The following is a 20527-nucleotide window of genomic DNA, read 5'->3' on the forward strand; positions in this document are numbered from 1 at the left end:
TGGGATGTTCTTTTCTCATTAGATCATACACACACAAAATGGCTCCTCAGTTCTACCAATCTGCCTTCCACAAAAAGTAATTGAAATCCCCACCATGTAGAATCTAGAATCTTCTAACTAACTCCTCCCTTGTCACAATTGCATTCTGAATCAAGCAAAAGGTTCAGGTAACCTGGCCATCTTAAAATGGCTCCTCAGTTCTACCAAGCTCACTTCCACTATACCAAAAAGAGAAGACATCAAAATCACTGCCACTTTAATGGTGATAGAAGTAAGGACTCCATGTGGTCAACAATACCTCTATATTAGTTCTTGACCTTACTGTCTTGATTCTTCTTTTCCTTCGGATTATCAGGAAATAATAATAACAACAACAACAACAATAATAAATCTTCTTGCCCCGTACTTTGATAGTATCTTTTGTAATACCAACATTTTTTATGAACTAACAACTGAAATTAAATCCACGAAAGTATCTTCCACATAAACATCATTTGTACCAGCAATTCTAAATGAAGACCTTCATAAATTCATGCACAAACAATTAAATTTTCAAAACGAATCCTACTTAAAGAAAATCTGTATGAACCACAATCCGCACCTTCACATTAGATTCCAAAGCTTTGAATTTTCCATCACACAGTCAAACAAATTCGAAAATGTACGAAATAACACAAAACGTACTATTTATTGAATGGGCTAACTAAAGAAACATCAACAAAGAACAAAAAATGTTTCTATATAAGAACAAACCGGATATGAATAAATCGAACCCAGTTCAAAATATTACAGACACAATCGCACCTCTCCGAAAACCACAAATGATAAGAGAACAAGAGGGGGACAAGAAAATAGTCATTTAACCCAGGTCAGTTGCACATATAAATCCCACTAGCGTACCTGTGATTCACTTGGTAGAAGTCTGGCTTGTCATCGGAAACGGGACTTAGAGAAATCCCAGAAAGCGTGCTAGCTCCTTGCACTGAGAACTTCACAAAAGCAACAACATCGATCTCTTCCCCTGACTCCAGCTCGCTAGGATCAATGGGCATCCGTGCTCTTAGACATCCAGGCGGGGCCTTCAGAGGAATATCCTGAACATGCCATCTCAATTCTCTCTCTGCCCGATTCAAAACTGCCTTTGGTGACACCTTAAGCAGTGTAGGGTCCACGGGCAGCTTCAAAACAAACGTCACATTGTGCAACGGTGTCATCAACTCGGGATTCGGTGCATACTGTACCATCACAGAAAGCAGCGTCCCGCTGTGACGCTGAACCAATCGGACCCGCAAAGGAATTGGGGTGAAACGAGGCTGCAAGCTGTACTTCAAGATAGGCACCGGCTCCTCAACAGCTTCAGTCCGTATATGAAACAGCCCATCTCCAAGGCTGCTGATCCGAGAGCCCTGCATCACAACCCTCTTCACCCCAGTTGTACCATTGATTCGGAAAGAGAATTCAGTTTCTTTCCCGCCCGATTCCTTCATTGGCAGCGTTTTCAAATACACAATGCCTTGCAATCCAACTCTGGCAAGCAGGGATTCCCGGAATTCTACACTGATCTCTTCGGCAATGTACATTTCCGGGCCCTTCATTTCGGGCATTTTCTTTACTAGAAGATTTTCAAGTGCGTCAGCTGCACCCCCAGTGGATACAGCTGTTGTTGGGGCAGGTTGATCTGATTGCAGCAGCTCTAGCCCACTTAGCCCCTGTGACTTCACAGGCTTCGTGGACCCCACAAACTCCGACGCGTCCAGGCCTCCACCAAAGGCATTGTCTAGCCCTTCAAAAGTTTCTGACAGCGTAGCCTCCTCATTGCTGAACTCAATCCCGCCATAATCCCCTTCAAAACCCTCCACCCCAATGAACGTCGACTGGGTCGCCGCAGCTGGCGGAAGCGTCGTGACCTCGAGGCCAGCCAGCGCTGTTGCAACATCAGATGGCACTGCAGGCCCGTCCTTACTCTTCTTGAAACCACCCACGAGCTCTTCCGGTTTGTTGATCACATTGCTCGCAGCAAATGGGTCTTTCTCCGCCTCAGGGACGGATTCTTCCGGTTTCTGCTGCGGCTGGTCCTGCGGGTCGGCCGGGGCAGGGGCAAGCGTGGCTGCAATCTCATCCCCGGCTGCCAGCGTCTCTGGCGGCAGCTCGAAGCTCGCGCTCGAGAAGAGCTCCACATTGGCCTCGTGCTCAGTAGACAGCCCCTCCACGGCAGGCCAGACCTCAGCCCCACGGACACGGTTCTCAGCATCGATCGCGGAATGGACCATCTTGGCAATTCCCTCGCCATGGATGGATGAGAGGATGGTAGCAAGGCGGATGCTGCTGACGCCACGGAGGACGATGTCGAGCGCCATGTAGATCTCAGCGTACTTGCGGTGGAGCTTCTCAGGGGTCACTTCAACGCCCCGACAGGCGGCGACAACGACGGACACGGCCTGATTGACGGTCTCGATGCATTCGAAGACGTTGGAGAGATCAGCAGTGGTGATTGCAAGGACATAGATGGAATTCACAAGGCGGTAGACGACGCGATACTTGGATTCCAGGCCAATGAGGATCTGGCCGCTGGAAGCGGCAAGGGGATCGTCGCCGAGGGATGAGGTGGGGTCCGCGTCAGATAAGATGGGGTTCGGGTTCGGGCTCTTACCGGAAGAGAACGATAGACGCGTCTGACGGAAAGAGGAAAGGGCGGAGAGGGCGCGGGCCGGGGGGAACCATTCTCGGGTCTGGAGGAGGATGTCGGGTCCATTGGTAGGTTGGAGCGAGAGAGCCAAACACGCCATTCTCTTCTTCAATCTTGGGTGGCTGGGATTGAAGGGTCTGTTAGGGTTTTGGGGCAGTCATGGAGGAAGGGTTTGAAGAGACTTTTGTTTCGGATCGGGATAAGATGGGATCTGTCGCGTTTGAATCGTCAGATCTGATTTGAGAAGCAGAGAGAGGGAGAGAGGGAGCGAACTTCTACAGATTTTTTGATCGAGCATTTCTTCGATATGAGACGAAAAGAGAGGAAAGGAACGGAGAAATTTACAGCTGTACGATCCATTTATGGACCATTTACATTTGTGAGCCCACTTCTTTTTACCTTTCAAGAATAAGCCCCGTACGTACGGACGGCTTCCAAAAAGTCGAAAATGCACCCTGCTTTTCCTTCCGCAGGAGGATCGAGCGCTGACGCTCACCGATCTCCGGGTTGTACGAACGGTTCAAAAGTGATCAAAGTTACACGGCCCCACAGTTATGTATTTATTATATCCAAAGATCAACTGGACCACACTACAAAGAGCAGCGGAAAATTGACTTTCACCGTTGAAACTTTTGTAGGGCCCACCATAACATTTAGTTTCCATCCAATCTATTCATAATGTCACAAAGACCTGGATGAAGAGGAAAAACAAATTTTGTAATGATCCAAAACTTCTGGGACCCCTAAAAGGGTTTCAAAGGTAGACGTTCAATCTTCCACTGCCTTTTATAGTGTGGTCCTTGATAGCTAAATCTATCTTATTTTTCTTCCCAAACGTTAGTACGAGTTGGCCAAATAGATGGACGGTTTGGATATAACACATACCTCATAAAAGACCCACAAAGGTGGTGGGGATTACAACAGAAAAAAAAAGCTTGTGTCTATGGCTACGGATTATAACCGTAGAGATAACAACAGCCAATGCTTTTTCAATATGTCCTCTACTATGCATCGAAGGTCTTTCGATATGTACTTCGATATATCGAATGTCTTTCAATTAATCGAAAAAGGTCCAAAACTGTCCAGCAACTTTGCATAAAAAATCTCGCAATTTTTTATTAATCGAAGATATAGCTACAGATTATAGCCGTAGCCATAACTGCAGTCCGTAAAAGTCTATGCAAATTTTTTTATTTTTTATTTTTTATTTTTTTACATGGAAAACTTTATTCTATGTACATTTTTTTTTAATACATATTTATATAAATTTGTATATATAAGCATATAAAAAAAAATTCTCTAGTTTTTTTTATTTTTGTCTTTATTCATTTAATAAGAATATCTTCTAAACTAAAATTAGTTACTTGACGTATCATATATGATTTTGGGGTAGGAGAAGCTATTTTCGCCAACCAACCTGATCATTTTCATAGATTCCATCAGGTCGATGGTTGAAAATCCATTTCATTCACTTCGCGATCAATTTCATTCAGTTCGCGGTCAATTTCATTAACTTCACCGTCTTTTCCATGCATTTCACGGTCAATTTGCTTCACTTCAGGGTCAATTCCATGCATTTCACGGTCATTTCCGGTGATTCCGTTTAGATTCACGGTCATTTCCATGCACTTCACGTCAATTCCCTTCACATCATGGTCATTTTCATGCATTTTACGGCCAATTCCTCACTTATGTGTCATTTCTATGCATTTCACGGTCATTTTCGCGATTTCATTTAGAGTCACGGTCATTTCCAAGCACTTCACGGTCAATTCGCTTCACTTCACGATCATTTCCACGCATTTCACGGTCAATTCACTTCACCACACGGTCATTTCCATGCCTTTCATGGTCATTTTCGGTGATTTCGTTTAGATTCACGATCGTTTCCATGCACTTCACGGCCAATTGCCTTCACTTCATGATCATTCCAGCATTTCACGGTCATTTTCACTGATCAATTCCGATTTAATTCACGGTCATTTCCATGCACTTCACGTCAATTCCCTTCACTTCAGGTCATTTCCATGCATTTCACGTCAATTCGCTTCACTTCATGTCATTTTTATGCATTTCACGGTCATTTTGCGATTTCTTATCATTTAAGATTCACGGTCATTCCATATCACTTCACGGCAATTCCCTTCACTCCACGGTCATTTCCATGCTTTCACGGTCATTCCAAACAATGATTCACGGTCCTTTCCATGCACTTCACGGTCAATTCGCTTCACTCATGTCATTTCCATGCATTTCACGCCAATCCTCACAATTTCTAGCGATTTTGTTTAGATTCACGGTCATTTCCATGCACTTCACGGTCATTCCCTTCACTTCACGGTCATTTCCATGCATTTCACGTCATTCGCTTCACTTCGGTGTCATTTTTATGCATTTCACGTCATTTTGGCGATTCATTTAGATTCACGGTGAATTCCATGCACTTCACGGTCAATTTCTTCACTTCATGGTCATTTCCACGCATTCACGGTCAATTCATGCCCCTTCACATTACGGTCATTTCCATGCATTTCACGGTCATTCGCTTCACTCAGTCATTTCCATGCATTTCACCATTAATTCCCAGATTCACGGTCGATTCCATGCACTTCACGGTCAATTCCCTTCACTTCACGGTCATTTCCATGCATTTACGATCAATTCGCTTCACTTCAGTCATTTTCATGCATTTCACGTCAATTTCGGCGATTCGCATACACTTCGCGGTCAATTTCAACACTTCACGGTCAATTTCTTCACTTCATGTCATTTCCATGCATTTCATGTCAATTCGCTTCACTTCTAGTCATTTCATGCATTTCACGGTCTTTCGGCCCTTGTTAATTCATGGTCATTTCCATGCACTTCACGGTCAATTCCTTCACTTCACGGTCATTTCCACGCATTTACGATCAATTCGCTTCACTTTACGGTCATTTTCATGCATTACGCGGTCCAGTTTAGATTCATGGTCATTTTCATGCACTTCATTTCCTTCACTTAGGTCATTTCCAGCATTTCATAATTCGCTTCACTTCATATCATTTTATGCATTTCACGATCATTTTCGCGATTCGTTTAGATTCACGGTCATTTATATGCATGGTCAATTTCTTTCACTTCACGGTCATTTCCATGCATTTACGATTAATTCGCTTCACTTTACAGTTAACGTGTAGATTCATGGTCATTTCCATGCACTTCATGGTCAATTCCGTGAATTTCCATCATTTATATGCATTTACAATGATGAAACAAATACCTCACTATCGCAATTTCATTCACTTCATGGTCCATGTCATCGACCACAAGATCAATTCAATGCATTTCACGTTAATTCACGGAAATGACCATGAATCAGAACGGAATCGAAAATACCATGAAATGCATGGAATTGCCCTGTGATTGACCGTGAAGTGCATGAAATGACCGTGAATCTAAACGGAATACCATGAATGAGAATGACCGTGAAGTGAAGGAAATAGAATGCATGGAAATGACGTGAATCGAAGTGAATGACCTAAATGCATGGAGATGGAAGTGAATTTACGAATGGAAATGCCGTGAATGCTAAATGACATGAAGTGAAGAATTGACCATGAAATGCATGAAATGACCGTGAAGTGCATGGAAATTGGCCGTGAAATGCGTGGAAATGACCGTGAAGTGAAGGAATGACCGTGAAATTGAAGTGAAATGATCGTGAAGTGCATGAAACTGTGAATCTACAGAATCGTAAATGACCGTGAAATGCATGGAAATGATTCCGTTTTGATTGAAATGACCGTGAAATGCATGGAAATGACCGTGAAGTGAAGTGAATTGACCGTGAAATGCGTGGAAATGACCGTGAAGTGAAGGCAATTGATCGTGAAGTGCTTGGAAATGACCGTGAATCTAAACGGAATTGCCAAAAATGACTGTGAAATGCATGGAAAAGGCCGTGAAGTGAAGCGAATTGATCGTGAAATGCGTAGAAATGACCGTGAAGTTAAGGGAATTGACCGTGAAGTGCATGGAAATGACCGTGAATCTAAATGGAATCACCAGAAATGACTGTGAAATGCATGGAAATGACTGTGAAGTAAAGCAAATTGACCGTGAAATGCGTGGAAATGACCGTGAAGTGAAGGGATTGACCGTGAAATGCATGGAAATGACCGTGAAATGCATGGAAATGACCATGAAGTGAAGCGAATTGACCGTGAAGTGAAGGGAAATGACCGTGAAGTACATAGAAATGACCGTGAATCTAAACGAAATCGCCGGAAATGACCATGAAATGCATGGAAATGACCGTGAAGTGAAGCGAATTGACCTTGAAATGCATGGAAATGACCGCGAAGTGAAGGCAATTGACCGTGAAGTGCATGGAAATGATCGTGAATCTAAACGGAATCACCGGAAATGACCATGAAATGCATGGAAATGACCGTGAAGTGAAGCGAATTGACCGTGAAATGCATGGAAATGACCATGAAGTGAAGGGAATTGACCGTGAAATGCATGGAAATGACCGTGAATCAACACGGAATCGCCGGGAATGACCATGAAATGCATGGAAATGACCATGAAGTGAAGCGAATTGACCATGAAATGCATGGAAATGACCGTGAAGTGAAGGGAATTGCCCGTGAAGTGCATGGAAATGACCGTGAATCTAAACAGAATCGCCGGAATTGATCGTGAAATGCATGGAAATGACCGTGAAGTGAAGCGAATTGACCGTAAAATGCATGGAAATGACCATGAAGTGAAGGGAATTGACCATGAAGTGTATGGAAATGACCATGAATCTAAACGGAATCGCTGGAAATAATCGTGAAATGCCTGGAAATAACCATGAAGTGAAGCTAAATGACAGTGAAATGCATGAATAGACGCGTCTGACGGAAAGAGGAAAGGGCGGAGAGGGCGCGGGCCGGGGGGAACCATTCTCGGGTCTGGAGGAGGATGTCGGGTCCATTGGTAGGTTGGAGCGAGAGAGCCAAACACGCCATTCTCTTCTTCAATCTTGGGTGGCTGGGATTGAAGGGTCTGTTAGGGTTTTGGGGCAGTCATGGAGGAAGGGTTTGAAGAGACTTTTGTTTCGGATCGGGATAAGATGGGATCTGTCGCGTTTGAATCGTCAGATCTGATTTGAGAAGCAGAGAGAGGGAGCGAGGGAGCGAACTTCTACAGATTTTTTGATCGAGCATTTCTTCGATATGAGACGAAAAGAGAGGAAAGGAACGGAGAAATTTACAGCTGTACGATCCATTTATGGACCATTTACATTTGTGAGCCCACTTCTTTTTACCTTTCAAGAATAAGCCCCGTACGTACGGACGGCTTCCAAAAAGTCGAAAATGCACCCTGCTTTTCCTTCCGCAGGAGGATCGGCTGGTGCTCGAAGACGAGCGCTGACGCTCCTCCAACTCCCAGTTGTACGAACGGTATTTATTCTACCTACAATTTTCTCTGATTCGTATATATATAAATATGTATATATAAGCATATAATTTTTTTACTCTCTTTTTTCATTTCTTTCTTTATTTATTTAATAAGAATATCTTCTAAACCAAAATTAGTTACTTGACGTACCAAATATGATTTTAGAGTAGGAGAAGCTACTTTACCCAAATAACCTTGTTATTTTTCAAGTTTCCATTAGGTCGATGGTCGAAAATCCATTTCATTTACTTTGCGGACAATTTCAATTAGTTTGTGGTCAATTTTATTTATTTCATTTACTTTGTGATCAATTCTATGTATTTTATGGTCAATCTCGGCGATTCCCCTTTACTTCACGGTCAATTTCATGCATTTCACGGTCATTTTCGGCAATTTTGTTTAAATTCTTGGTCATTTTCATGCACTTCACGATCAATTTCCTTCACTTCACGGTCATTTCTATGCATTTCGCGGTCAATTCGCTTCGCTTCACTTCAGTGTCATTTCTATGCATTTCACGATCATTTCCGACGATTTTGTTTAGATTCACGGTCATTTCCAAGCACTTCACGGTCAATTTGCTTCACTTCACGGTCATTTCCACGCATTTCATAGTCAATTCACTTCACTACACGGTCATTTTCATGCATTTCGTGGTTATTTTTGGCGATTTCGTTTAAATTCACGATTGTTTCCATGCACTTCACGGTCAATTCCCTTTACTTCGCGGTCATTTTCATGGTCAATTTAGTTCACTTTACGGTCATTTCCATGCATTTCACGATCAATTCGCTTCACTTCATTGTCATTTTTATGCATTTCACGGTCATTTTTAGCGATTCCATTTAAATTCATGGTCATTTCTATACACTTCACGGACAATTCCCTTCACTCCACGGTCATTTCCATGCATTTCACGGTCATTTCCGGTGATTTCGTTTAAATTCACGGTCATTTCCAAGCACGTCACGGTTAATTCCCGTTACTTTACGGTCATTTCCATGCACTACACGGTCAAAAAAATTTACATACTTATATATACATATTTATATAAATATGTATTAGAGAAAATTGTAGGTTGAATAAAGTTCTCCATGTAAAAAATAATAATAATAATAATAATTGCATAGATTCTTACGATCCATAATTATAGCTACAGCTATAATTCATAGCTATAGCTTGATACATATCGAATACACTTTGATATGTATCGAAAATTGTAAGATTTTTTAAGCAAACTCGCTGGACTATTTTGAAGCTTTTTCGATCAATGAAAAGATATTCAATACATATCGGAAAAGTATAGGCCGTCGCCATAGGTTGAAGCTTTTCTCTTTTTTTTCTCTTTTTTTTTTTTCTGTTGTAATCCCCACTGCCTTTGTGGGTCGTTTTATGAGATATATGTTATATTCAAATCGTCCATCTATTTGGCAAACTCGTATTAATTCTTGAGACGAAAAATAAGATAGATTTAGCTATCAAGTGGACCACACTGTAAAAGGCAATAGAGGATTGAACATCTACCATTGAAACCCTTTTAGGGGTTGCAGAAGTTTTGGATCATTATGAAATTTGTTTTTCCTCTTCATCCATGTCTTGTGACCTTATGAATACATTGGATGGAAAGTAAATGTTACGGTGGACCTATAAAATTTTTAACGTTGAAAATCAATTTTTCCGCTGCTCTTTGTGGTGTGGTCCAATTGATCTTTGGGTATGATTTTATTTTTTTTGATAATGCTCCGAAACGATCTCGAAATATGGATGAACGTTGTGGATATAATAAATACATAACTGTGGGCCCGCGTAACTTTGATATCTTTTGAACCGTTCGTACAACTCGGAGTTCGCGGAGCGTTAGCGGCCGATCCGCTTGCGGAAGGAAAAGCAGGGGCATTTTTGACTTTTGGGAAGCCGTCCGTACGTATGGGACTTATTCTTGAAAGGTTAAAAGAAGCCGTCTTTGTAAATGAGCCATAAATGGGTCGTACAGTTGTAAATTTCTCCGAATGGGATCCGGAACGGGAGCAGATTAGGTGTTACCCTTACCATGGGGCCACATTGATGATTTATTTTACATCCACGCCGTCCATCGGTTTCTCCAGTGCATTACAGTACTTTTTCCTATAATTAAGAAGATCAAAATCTCAAGTGGACCACACCACAGCAAGCAGTGGTGATTGATTGCCTCAACATTAAAAATTCCAAAAGGCCCATTGTAAGATTTTATTAATTTGTATTTCACATCCAACCTGTTGATAATATCAATAATACCTGCACTAAGGGAAAATAAAAATATCAGCTTGGTATAAAACTTTTTGGGCCCACAAAAAGTTTTTAATTGTCATTCAATTGTTTATAGTGGTATGGTCCACTTGAGATTTGGATCTTCTTAAGGTTTGGGGTTACATTCTAAAATAAGATGAAAAAACAGATGGACGGAATGGATATAAAAAAAATGCATCAAGAAAGGCCCCACACGGTTGGGGTACCACCACTAAGACGTTAACCGGGTAACAGCTAATCCGCTACAGGAACGGGATTGCCTACGCCGTCCGTAGCTACAACGGTGCTCTGCGGACCCACCATGTTCTATACGTTTTATCCACTCCGTCCATCCATTTTTCCAGATAATTTTAGGCCCCCATTTCAAAAATGAGGCAGATACAAATTTATATGGACCACACCGAAAGAAAACAGCGGTAATTGAACGCCACCGTTAAAAACTTCTTGGTTGGCCACATCGCAGGGAACATCCGGCTGGGAGGGCAACGCACATTTAGTAGTGTGTCGGACCTACGTTGGTTTTAATTCCATCCAATCCATTCATCCGACCTGCCTCTCATGGATAGAGGTACGGCCAAAAAATCGCGCTATTAAAAAAATTAGGTGGGCCACATAACGTGAATTAGAGGTTTAGACATGATTTTACACTTTTCTCTACGGTGTGGCCCATCTGAAGTTTTCATCAGCTGATTTTTTGGGATCGGAGCAAACACAGGGTGGCACACCTGATGGACGGGGTGGATCTCATGAACATAAATTTGGACGGTGATGGGATGTGTCGACCAACATATCTATCAGCTGCTTTAAAAAATCAAAATAACTCATTGTACGGTAACGCCCAACTTGCCGTAACAGTGGCCCACTCATTATTGGACGGTGATTGAATGTGGGGGAGGGCATTTCTCATCATCTGGCAGCGCATGACGCTTGATACTCAGGCACTCAGAAATGTACACGTGGCATGCATTAACTGACTAAATTGTAGAACCCACTGTAGTCACAGTTTCAAAATCAGATTGGATGAGCCATCATAAACTCTGATTCATGCTATCTTGGTTTTTAAATAGGACCATTGGATGGATGTTTTCATTCTCAACCGTACAATTAACTTCCACAATTCCAATGGTCAGATGATCAAATACTCTTATTTTTTTGGCCGATGATGCGTCCAAACTGAGACACTTAATTTGGACTGTTTTGGATTACTCGAAGTATGCAATTTTTAAGTGCCTGCGTATTATCTATCATCCACTGCCAGAGTATCAATCAAATATCCATGGACGGGAATATGTCGGGCCCATGTCTTATTCATCAACTGGACGGCAGTGAGTCGTGCGCATAATTCTCTCTGTACACACGGATTGCCGGCAGCCGTAAGCTCTGTGGGGCCACTGTGATGTATATGTTATATCCACTCCGTTCATCTGTTTCGACAGCTCATTTTAGGGCATGAGCCCAAACACGAAGCAGATCCAAAGCTCAAGTGGACCACACCACATCTCTGACCGTGGGGACCACCATGATATATGTACCTTACATCCACACTGTCCATCCGTTTTGACAGATCATTTTAGGGCATGATCCGAAAAATGAAGCATATCCAAATCTCAGGTGGACCGTACCGCAGGAAACATTGGCAATTGAATACCCACCATTAAAAACTTATCAGGGACCATCGGACTGCTTATTAGCCATCCAACCTATTGATAAGCACGCAAATATCAATTTTATCCAAAACTTGAGCTTTACTTCAAACTGAATTTTGGGATATGTGTGGTTCACTTATCATTCCTACTTTTATCTATGGTGTGGTCCACTTAGTTTTGCTTCAAACTGAATTTTGGGCCAACATCTTAAAATAATCTGGTGCAGCTGATGGACGGAGTGGATGTTACACATACAACATGGTAGATCACACATATCTTCTGGTAATATAACTTGGGCTAGAATAACTTTTGCCATGCCGGCCAGATCACAGACCAAGGAAATAGGTCCAAGCTCAATCTCAAGCTGGGCCAGGCGGTCCATCACAGTAAATTCAGATGCGTTGGGGGGTGGAGAACCGTCTGTTTCAAAAATTCAGCAACTATAAACATCCGAAAAGCATGAGCAGCAATATGAACATCTGGTAGGACACACCTACGCAAAACAAATGAGCTCTCAAGTGAAACTGGAAAGCAGGGGTGGGATTACAATGATCAGGTGATCCACATCTACACAACAAATGAGCAGTTGAATGAAACTGACCTACGGTTCAACTTCTGTGTACATGTGTAGTCCACTTACTGATTATATTGCCTGAAAAGTTCGTCCCATCCTACACACGCGTGACTCATTTTCACGTGTGGGGTATGCACGCTCGACAAGACTTGTCGAACTAGCTCGTAAACTCAGGCCAATTCAACATGATTCGACCGTCACTCACCCATTTGGCTGCTTCTTCAGGCTCGGATCGACGACCTAGTTCCAGAGCCCACAATGCAGCTACCATCAGGCGAAGGTGTTCTCTAACAGTATCGGCCTCATCGTTATCTTTACGATACAGATCGTAACGGTTGTTATGGCACCTATAGCGGCCGTTACGGTCTCTTTTTTTATTGAGAAAAAAATCTTAAATAACTTGTATTTGCCCCTAGTGTTGATTAAAAAGTATGAAAAACTTATATTTACCCCATAACAGACAATTACAAGGCTGTTATGGCCTTTACAGGGGACGTAACGTGATATTAACGGTCCATAACGGCTATTACGGCCGTTACGACCTCGTAACGTATAACGGTTGCCACCTTTACCTTTACATAACGGCCTTTACGGCACACCATAATCAGGGCAAGCACTTACAAGTGTGCACGACCTTGGGTTTTTTTCAAGTCAAGACTTCAAGTAAACCCAACACAGTTCGAAACTGAGGATGCGACCACCAAGACGGTTTGGTTGACCCTAAAACCACAGCCTCTGCTTAACAAGAGAAGGCCAAGATGGGCCAAGTGAGTCTGACTAGACAGACTTGCAGTTGAACCCAATCAGGAGCGGATTATGTGAGACCCCATGCTCACCCAAGACGGTGCAGCCCTTACCGTGGGACCCACCTTGATGTATTTACTCTGTATCCACCTGTTTTTTCATATCATTTAAGGGCATTATCCTAGAAATTAAGTAGATCTAATTATCAGAAGGACCATACCATAGGAAAAGGTTGTAACTGAACGTTTTACCGTTAAAAACTTCTTAGGGCACACCTTAATGTTTCCATGGTGTTTATTTGCCATCCAATCTGTTAATGAGGTCGCATAAGCCTGTATGAAAGTAAAAAAACAAATATCAGCTCAATCCAAAACTTTTGTGGCCCATTAATGGTCAATCACCACCATTTCGTATGGTATGGTCCACCTGATAATTGGATTTGCTTAATTTTTGGAATAATGCCGTAAAATCATCTGAAAAAATGGATGGACAAGCGTGGATACAGAATAAAGTTAAGGGCCGCACCATCTTGGGTGAGGCCGTGGATACAAAATAAATACATCAAGGTGGGTCGCACGGTTAAGGGCCACACCATCTTGGGTGAGGCCAGGGTCTCACCTAATCCAGTCCCAAACCAATCACACAGAGATCAGATCTGACATACGTTCCAGAACTTAAAACATTGCCTAGCTTAATAAATATAAAGGGCAGGAATTCACTGCACACCCACATGCACGCGGATGGCTTATTCTTCAATCGGCCAATGAATTCCACCACCTCCTCAAGCCGTCCAGCCTGTCCACACAGATCGACCAAGCATGCGAATGGTCTTCTCTCACTTCGATCGATGGGTTTCTCATCAATTCATTGTAGTACTCCATTCTCTCATCAACTAGGCCCAAGTGGCTACACACAGAAAGTACCCCAGCATATGTGACGTCGTTGGGTTCAAACTCATTTTGCCTCATCTTATCAAACAAATGGATTCCTTCTCTGGCATAACCATGGTGGGCAGATGCAGTGATCATCCCATTCCAAGATCCCAAGTTCTTCTGGTTTGACCGATCGAACATCTCTCTGGCAATGCTGATCTCGCCACATATTGCATACATGCTTATGAGAGTTGATTCAACGAAGTTGTTGAACTGAAAGATGGTTTTGCTCATGATCTGATGAATTTGCTTTCCTTCACCAAGACCAGCCAAACTGCTACTACAAGCACTCAAAACGCTCACAAAAGTTCCTTGGTTGGGTTTAATTCCATCGTTCAGCATTCGTGAGAAGATCTTCATGGCCTCTTCACTCTGCCCATCATGCACATGGCCCATGATCAAAAAAGTCCAAGTAATTACTTATGATGTTGGAAGCCAAACCTGCTTTTCTACTTTTTAGCGAACTCGTATTAAGGCTTGAGATGAAAAATGAGACAAATCTAGCTTTCAAGTGGACCACACTGTAAAAGGCAGTGGAGGATTGAACGTCTACCATTGAAACCCTTTTAGGTGTCACAGAAGTTTTAGATCATTATGAAATTTGTTTTTCCTCTTCATCCAGGTATTTGTGACCTTCGGAATAGATTGTATGGAAAATAAATGTTATGGTGGGCCCTACAAAATTTTTAACGGTGAAAATCAATTTTCACCGCTGCTCTTTGTGGTGTGGTCTAGTTGATCTTTGGATATGATTCTTTTTTTTTATTATATAATGCTCCGAAAAGATCTCAAAATATGGATGAATGTTGTGGATATAATAAATACATAACTGTGGGGCCCATGCAACTTTGATCTATTTTGAACCGTTCGTACAACTCGGAGCTCGAGGAGCCGATCCGCTTGCGGAAGGAAAAGCAGGGGCATTTTTGACTTTTGGGAAGCCGTCCGTACGTATGGGACTTATTCTTGAAAGGTAAAAAGAAGCCGTCTTTGTAAATGAGCCATAAATGGGTCGTACAGTTGTAAATTTCTCCGAATGGGATCCGGAACGGGAGCAGATTAGGTGTTACCCTTACCATGGGGCCACATTGATGATTTATTTTACATCCACGCCGTCCATCGGTTTCTCCAGTGCATTACAGTACTTTTTCCTATAATTAAGCAGATCAAAATCTCAAGTGGACCACACCACAGCAAGCAGTGGTGATTGATTGCCTCAACATTAAAAATTCCAAAAGGCCCATTGTAAGATTTTATTAATTTGTATTTCCCATCCAACCTGTTGATAATATCAATAATACCTGCACTAAGGGAAAATAAAAATATCAGCTTGGTATAAAACTTTTTGGGCCCACAAAAAGTTTTTAATTGTCATTCAATTGTTTATAGTGGTATGGTCCACTTGAGATTTGGATCTTCTTAAGGTTTGGGATTACATTCTAAAATAAGATGAAAAAACAGATGGACGGAATGGATATAAAAAAAATGCATCAAGAAAGGCCCCACACGGTTGGGGTACCACCACTAAGACGTTAACCGGGTAACAGCTAATCCGCTACAGGAACGGGATTGCCTACGCCGTCCGTAGCTACAACGGTGCTCTGCGGACCCACCATGTTCTATACGTTTTATCCACTCCGTCCATCCATTTTTCCAGATAATTTTAGGCCCCCATTTCAAAAATGAGGCAGATACAAATTTATATGGACCACACCGAAAGAAAACAGCGGTAATTGAACGCCACCGTTAAAAACTTCTTGGTTGGCCACATCGCAGGGAACATCCGGCTGGGAGGGCAACGCACATTTAGTAGTGTGTCGGACCTACGTTGGTTTTAATTCCATCCAATCCATTCATCCGACCTGCCTCTCATGGATAGAGGTACGGCCAAAAAATCGCGCTATTAAAAAAATTAGGTGGGCCACATAACGTGAATTAGAGGTTTAGACATGATTTTACACTTTTCTCTACGGTGTGGCCCATCTGAAGTTTTCATCAGCTGATTTTTTGGGATCGGAGCAAACACAGGGTGGCACACCTGATGGACGGGGTGGATCTCATGAACATAAATTTGGACGGTGATGGGATGTGTGGACCAACATATCTATCAGCTGCTTTAAAAAATCAAAATAACTCATTGTACGGTAACGCCCAACTTGCCGTAACAGTGGCCCACTCATTATTGGACGGTGATTGAATGTGGGGGAGGGCATTTCTCATCATCTGGCAGCGCATGACGCTTGATACTCAGGCACTCAGAAATGTACACGTGGCATGCATTAACTGACTAAATTGTAGAACCCACTGTAGTCACAGTTTCAAAATCAGATTGGATGAGCCATCATAAACTCTGATTCATGCTATCTTGGTTTTTAAATAGGACCATTGGATGGATGTTTTCATTCTCAACCGTACAATTAACTTCCACAATTCCAATGGTCAGATGATCAAATACTCTTATTTTTTTGGCCGATGATGCGTCCAAACTGAGACACTTAATTTGGACTGTTTTGGATTACTCGAAGTATGCAATTTTTAAGTGCCTGCGTATTATCTATCATCCACTGCCAGAGTATCAATCAAATATCCATGGACGGGAATATGTCGGGCCCATGTCTTATTCATCAACTGGACGGCAGTGAGTCGTGCGCATAATTCTCTCTGTACACACGGATTGCCGGCAGCCGTAAGCTCTGTGGGGCCACTGTGATGTATATTTTATATCCACTCCGTTCATCTGTTTCGACAGCTCATTTTAGGGCATGAGCCCAAACACGAAGCAGATTCAAAGCTCAAGTGGACCACACCACATCTCTGACCGTGGGGGCCACCATGATATATGTACCTTACATCCACACTGTCCATCCATTTTGACCGATCATTTTAGGGCATGATCCGAAAAATGAAGCATATCCAAATCTCAGGTGGACCGTACCGCAGGAAACATTGGCAATTGAATACCCACCATTAAAAACTTATCAGGGACCACCGGACTGCTTATTAGCCATCCAACCTATTGATAAGCACGCAAATATCAATTTTATCCAAAACTTGAGCTTTACTTCAAACTGAATTTTGGGATATGTGTGGTTCACTTATCATTCCTACTTTTATCTATGGTGTGGTCCACTTAGTTTTGCTTCAAACTGAATTTTGGGCCAACATCTTAAAATAATCTGGTGCAGCTGATGGACGGAGTGGATGTTACACATACAACATGGTAGATCACACATATCTTCTGGTAATATAACTTGGGCTAGAATAACTTTTGCCATGCCGGCCAGATCACAGACCAAGGAAATAGGTCCAAGCTCAATCTCAAGCTGGGCCAGGCGGTCCATCACAGTAAATTCAGATGCGTTGGGGGGTGGAGAACCGTCTGTTTCAAAAATTCAGCAACTATAAACATCCGAAAAGCATGAGCAGCAATATGAACATCTGGTAGGACACACCTACGCAAAACAAATGAGCTCTCAAGTGAAACTGGAAAGCAGGGGTGGGATTACAATAATCAGGTGATCCACATCTACACAACAAATGAGCAGTGGAATGAAACTGACCTACGGTTCAACTTCTGTGTACATGTGTAGTCCACTTACTGATTATATTGCCTGAAAAGTTCGTCCCATCCTACACACGCGTGACTCATTTTCACGTGTGGGGTATGCACGCTCGACAAGACTTGTCGAACTAGCTCGTAAACTCAGGCCAATTCAACATGATTCGACCGTCACTCACCCATTTGGCTGCTTCTTCAGGCTCGGATCGACGACCTGGTTCCAGAGCCCACAATGCAGCTACCATCAGGCCAAGGTGTTCTCTAACTATCTTTACGATACAGGTCGTAATGGTTGTTACGGCACCTATAGCAGCCGTTACAGTCTCTTTTTTTATTGAGAAAAAAATCTTAAATAACTTGTATTTGTCCCGTAGTGTTGATTAAAAAGTATGAAAAACTTATATTTACCCCATAACAGAGCTGTTATGGCCTTTATAGGGGACGTAACGTGATGTCTGTCAACGGTGCATAACAGCTGTTATGGCCGTTACGACCCCGTAACGTGTACTAGTTGCCACCGTTACCTTTACGTAACGGCCTTTACGGCACACCATAATCAGGGCAAGCACTTACAAGTGTGCTCGACCTTGGGTTTTTTTCAAATCAAGACTTCAATTAAACCCAACACAGTTCAAAACTGAGGATGCGACCACCAAGACATTCTGGTTGACCCTAAAACCACGGCCTCTGCTTAACGAGAGAAGGCCAAGATGGGCCAAGTGAGTCTGACTAGCAGACTTGCAGTTGAACCCAATCAGGAGCGGATTATGTGAGACACCATACTCACCCAATACGGTGCAGCCCTTACCGTGGGACCCACCTTGATGTATTTATTCTGTATCCACCTGTTTTTTCATATCATTTAAGGGCATTATCCTAGAAATTAAGTAGATCACCATACCATGGGAAAAGGTTGTAACTGAACATTTTACCGTTAAAAACTTCTTACGGCACACCTTAATGTTTCCATAGTGTTTAGTTGCCATCCAATCTGTTAATGAGGTTGCATAAGCCTGTATGAAAGGAAAAAACAAATATCAGCTCAATCCAAAACTTTTGTGGCCCATTAATGGTCAATCACCACCATTTCGTATGGTCTGGTCCACCTGATAATTGGATTTGCTTAATTTTTGGAATAATGCCGTAAAATCATCTGAAAAAATGGATGGACAAGCGTGGATACAGAATAAAGTTAAGGGCCGCACCATCTTGGGTGAGGCCATGGATACAGAATAAATACATCAAGGTGGGCACGGTAAAGGGCCACACCATCTTGGGTGAGGCCGGGGTCTCACCTAATCCAGTCCCGACCCAATCACACAGAGATCAGATCTGACATCCGTTCCAGGCCTTAAAACATTACCTAGCTTAATAAATATAAAGGGCAGGAATTCATTGCACACCCACACACGCATGCGGATGGCTTATTCTTCAGTCGGCCAATGAATTCCACCACCTCCTCAAGCCGTCCAGCCTGTCCACACAGATTGACCAAGCATGCGAATGGTCTTCTCTCACTTTGATCGATGGGTTTCTCATCAATTCATTGAAGCACTCCATTCTCTCATCAACTAGGCCCGAGTGGCTACACACAGAAAGTACCCCAGCATATGTGACGCCGTCGGGTTCAAACTCATTTTGCCTCATCTTATCAAACAAATGGATTGCTTCTCTGGCATAACCATGGTGGGCAGATGCAGCGATCATCCCATTCCAAGATCCCAAGTTCTTCTGGTTTGACCGATCAAACATCTCTCTGGCAATGCTGATCTCGCCACATATTGCATACATGCTTATGAGAGTTGATTCAACGAAGTTGTTGAACTGAAAGATGGTTTTGCACATGATCTGATGAATTTGCTTTCCTTCACCAAGACCAGCCAAACGCTACTACAAGCACTCAAAACGCTCACAAAAGTTCCTTGGTTGGGTTTAATTCCATCGTTCAGCATTCGTGAGAAGATCTTCATAGCCTCTTCACTCTGCCCATCATGCACATGGCCCATGATCAAAAAAGTCCAAGTAATTACTTATGATGTTGGAAGCCAAACCTGCTTTTCTACTTTTTAGCTGATAAGTATGTTGTTTACCAAACATACTTATCTGCTTAATAAGTAGAAAACATGATAAGCTACTTATGGCATAAGTAACTTATCTTGAGTAACTTATGATCCAAACACCCCCTTAAGTAAAATTTATGCTTCTCTTCCACTCCCTACCATAAGAAATCTCTCCTAATTTGTCCAGACGAACCAAAACCGACTTTGGGCATCTAAATAAAGACAAAATACACTGGGAGATCAGACATGATTGCCTTTATCAACATCAACCTTCCCTCTAAAGACAAAGCCTCCTTTTCCAACTTGATAATTTCCTTTCAAATCTACCCACCACCTTCTCCCACAAGTGCTTGCCACCAGTTTCCCTACACATAAAGGAAGACCTGAATAGTTCTTCCAACTCATCCTTAGTTAGATGGACCCCCCAACACCATACTTATATTCACCTTTAGTCTAGAAACTGCCTCAAAACATGCCACAATCTTCCTCAGATTATCCACCTTGCATTTCCATCACAAAAAAGTATAGTGTCATCCACATATTGAAGGAGTGGCAATTCAAACTCTAATTTATCCATCTTGAAGCCTTTTATCAGATATGCTTCCAT

The 20527-nt window shown here is 42.4% G+C and overlaps 2 protein-coding genes across 2 annotated transcripts; both read right to left on the bottom strand.

Moving 5' to 3' along the window:
* Positions 1–669: 669 nt before the first annotated feature.
* Positions 670–2953, bottom strand: LOC131217241 (uncharacterized). Its single transcript, XM_058212099.1, has one exon. The coding sequence runs from the start codon at positions 2784–2786 to the stop codon at positions 870–872; it is 1917 nt and encodes a 638-aa protein (XP_058068082.1). The 5' UTR covers positions 2787–2953; the 3' UTR covers positions 670–869.
* A 9479-nt stretch (positions 2954–12432) lies between these two features.
* On the bottom strand, positions 12433–19866 carry LOC131217653 (pentatricopeptide repeat-containing protein At2g35030, mitochondrial-like). Its single transcript, XM_058212601.1, has 7 exons — positions 19774–19866; positions 19463–19684; positions 18040–18074; positions 17678–17753; positions 14293–14673; positions 12831–12865; positions 12433–12544 (listed from the first exon to the last, which is right to left on the bottom strand). Exons 1-7 carry the CDS (start codon positions 19864–19866, stop codon positions 12433–12435), a joined length of 954 nt encoding a protein of 317 aa, XP_058068584.1.
* Between the last annotated feature and the right edge of the window lie 661 nt (positions 19867–20527).

This window comes from Magnolia sinica, chromosome 10 (genome assembly GCF_029962835.1).
Source record: "Magnolia sinica isolate HGM2019 chromosome 10, MsV1, whole genome shotgun sequence".
Taxonomy (NCBI): domain Eukaryota; kingdom Viridiplantae; phylum Streptophyta; class Magnoliopsida; order Magnoliales; family Magnoliaceae; genus Magnolia; species Magnolia sinica.